At 55.8% G+C, this 1,928-nt stretch overlaps 1 protein-coding gene across 1 annotated transcript; it reads right to left on the bottom strand.

Moving 5' to 3' along the window:
* Window positions 1–443: 443 nt before the first annotated feature.
* Window positions 444–1,601, bottom strand: LOC136496253 (senescence associated gene 20-like). The gene has a single exon (XM_066491923.1). The coding sequence runs from the start codon at window positions 1,208–1,210 to the stop codon at window positions 761–763; it is 450 nt and encodes a 149-aa protein (XP_066348020.1). The 5' UTR covers window positions 1,211–1,601; the 3' UTR covers window positions 444–760.
* Window positions 1,602–1,928: the final 327 nt, after the last annotated feature.

The raw sequence follows: 1,928 nt of genomic DNA, 5'->3' as shown, positions 1-1,928 counted from the left end.
CAGGCGAACCTCGTAACTTGAGCCGTCGGCCTCCACCTCTATTTATTGCGCAGTGTGATAGAGGCCTTCCAGCCATAGTGGGCGCGCCCCCAATCAGGACGCGGATTAAAGGCCCAACTGAGCCGTTGGATCCAGTTTAGTATTAGAGATGAATCTACGGCCTGGTTTAGTTTCCAAAAATTTTCACCCCAAACTATCACATCGAATCTTGCGGCATATACATGGAGTATTAAATATAGACGAAAAAAACTAATTGCACAGTTTGGTTGGAAATCGCGAGACGAATATTTTAAGACTAATTAGTCCATGATTAGCCATAAGTGCTACAGTAACTAACATGCGTTAATGATGGATTAATTATGTTTAATAAATTCATCTCGCAGTTAGCTATGTAATTAGTTTTTTTATTAGTATCCAAAAATCTCTTTCGATATCCCAAAACATCCAATAAGACATCCAAAAATTTTCATTTCGCGAACTCAACGCAACCATGCGTTTGTTTCTGCAAGTCTATTTCCACACACACACGACACAAGCTAAGCAACTGTTACCGGAACCTCACAAGTCATGACACGGAGCAGTTCAGTTCAGTCCAGTCCATACGCATACTACGTCATTACGTCTTCACTGACTGGCTCTGAATACAGAGTACGACTAGAGCAGTTCCAGATTATTTCTGCAATAATAGTTTGGAATTTTAGGATTTTTATATACGGTTATTATAATGGAGGGTAGATCGATCTTGCTGTCTCTAGTCTCTTCAGATGGCGAGGACGAGGCCCGGCAGCGACTTTTGCGCGCTGTCGGCGCGGCGGCTCTGCCACAGGCACTTGGGCCCTGCAGCTGCAGACGACGACGCGGCCGAGGGGGATGTGGAGGAGGAAGAAGCAGAGGCAGCGTCCTGCTGCTTAGACGGAGCTCCTGCAATGTCAGCTTTCTTGGTGGAGGAGGCGGCGCCGGAGCCGGAGAGGAGGGTGACGGTGAGGTCGGTGTTGAAGTACTCCCTGAGCTGGGTGATCACCCCATCGGGCCCCACGGTCCAGGCGTGCACCCAGTAGAGATGGCGCGCGTCGTCGGCGCCGCCCTCGGCGATGACGGTGGACCCGAAGGCGTCGACGGAGCGCGGGGAGAAGACGAATCCTCCTCCTCCGCCGCCGCCGCCGCGGTTCTTGTCGTCGCGCTGGTCCGCGCCGGTGAGGAGGCGCATCATGTGCTGGCGCGTGGGGGGCCCATGGAACCACCACTCGAGGTCGGGCGCCAGCAGCTCCTGCGCCCGGCGCGCGTCGCGGGCGTTGAGCGCCTCGTACAGCCGCAGCACAAGGAAGCGGTTGCGCTGCTCCGCCGACTCCTCCGCGGAGAACGCCGCCGCCTCCGCGTCCAGCTCCGCCGTCTCGTGCGGGCGCGGCGACGCCGCCGCTCCCTGATGACCTCGAGGGGTAGCCAGCTAGCTCCTGCCGCGACCGCCGCGTAGGCTCTCCGATCCGATCCGAGATCCTCTCCCCGCTCCGCTCGAGGCTGTGGGGCTTTGAGAAACTGTCGAGCTACTCTGCAACGGAAACGGCTAGAGCGGGTGTGATGGATGGAGACGGACGCGGTGTTGGGCTGTTGGCCTGCACTATGTGGGCTGTGGCGAGGCGGGCGGGGTGGTTTTTATAGGAGCAGCGCGGCGCCCGCAGCTAAGCGGTAGATTAGCATCGAGGTCCTCGCAGTTTGCAGATCGTGTTGTAAAATCTCTGGTGTCTCTGTCATCTTTGACCGTCGGCCGTCGTAGTCTGGGGCTGAGATATCTTGATTTCAGGCAGGGGGTTAACAGCGAAATCAGATACCGGGACGGCACCAGCGTCAGCACAGGTGTCATGTTGGAGCGGCGCATGCTCATGGCCCGCTTTTGGTGTCCAGAGACTACTCTTGTTTACTCGAATTTGACT

The sequence above is a fragment of the Miscanthus floridulus genome, chromosome 1 (assembly GCF_019320115.1).
Source record: "Miscanthus floridulus cultivar M001 chromosome 1, ASM1932011v1, whole genome shotgun sequence".
Classification (NCBI taxonomy): domain Eukaryota; kingdom Viridiplantae; phylum Streptophyta; class Magnoliopsida; order Poales; family Poaceae; genus Miscanthus; species Miscanthus floridulus.
Note: the sequence above shows the minus strand (reverse complement) of the source record. Positions and strands in the feature narration are given on the sequence as shown.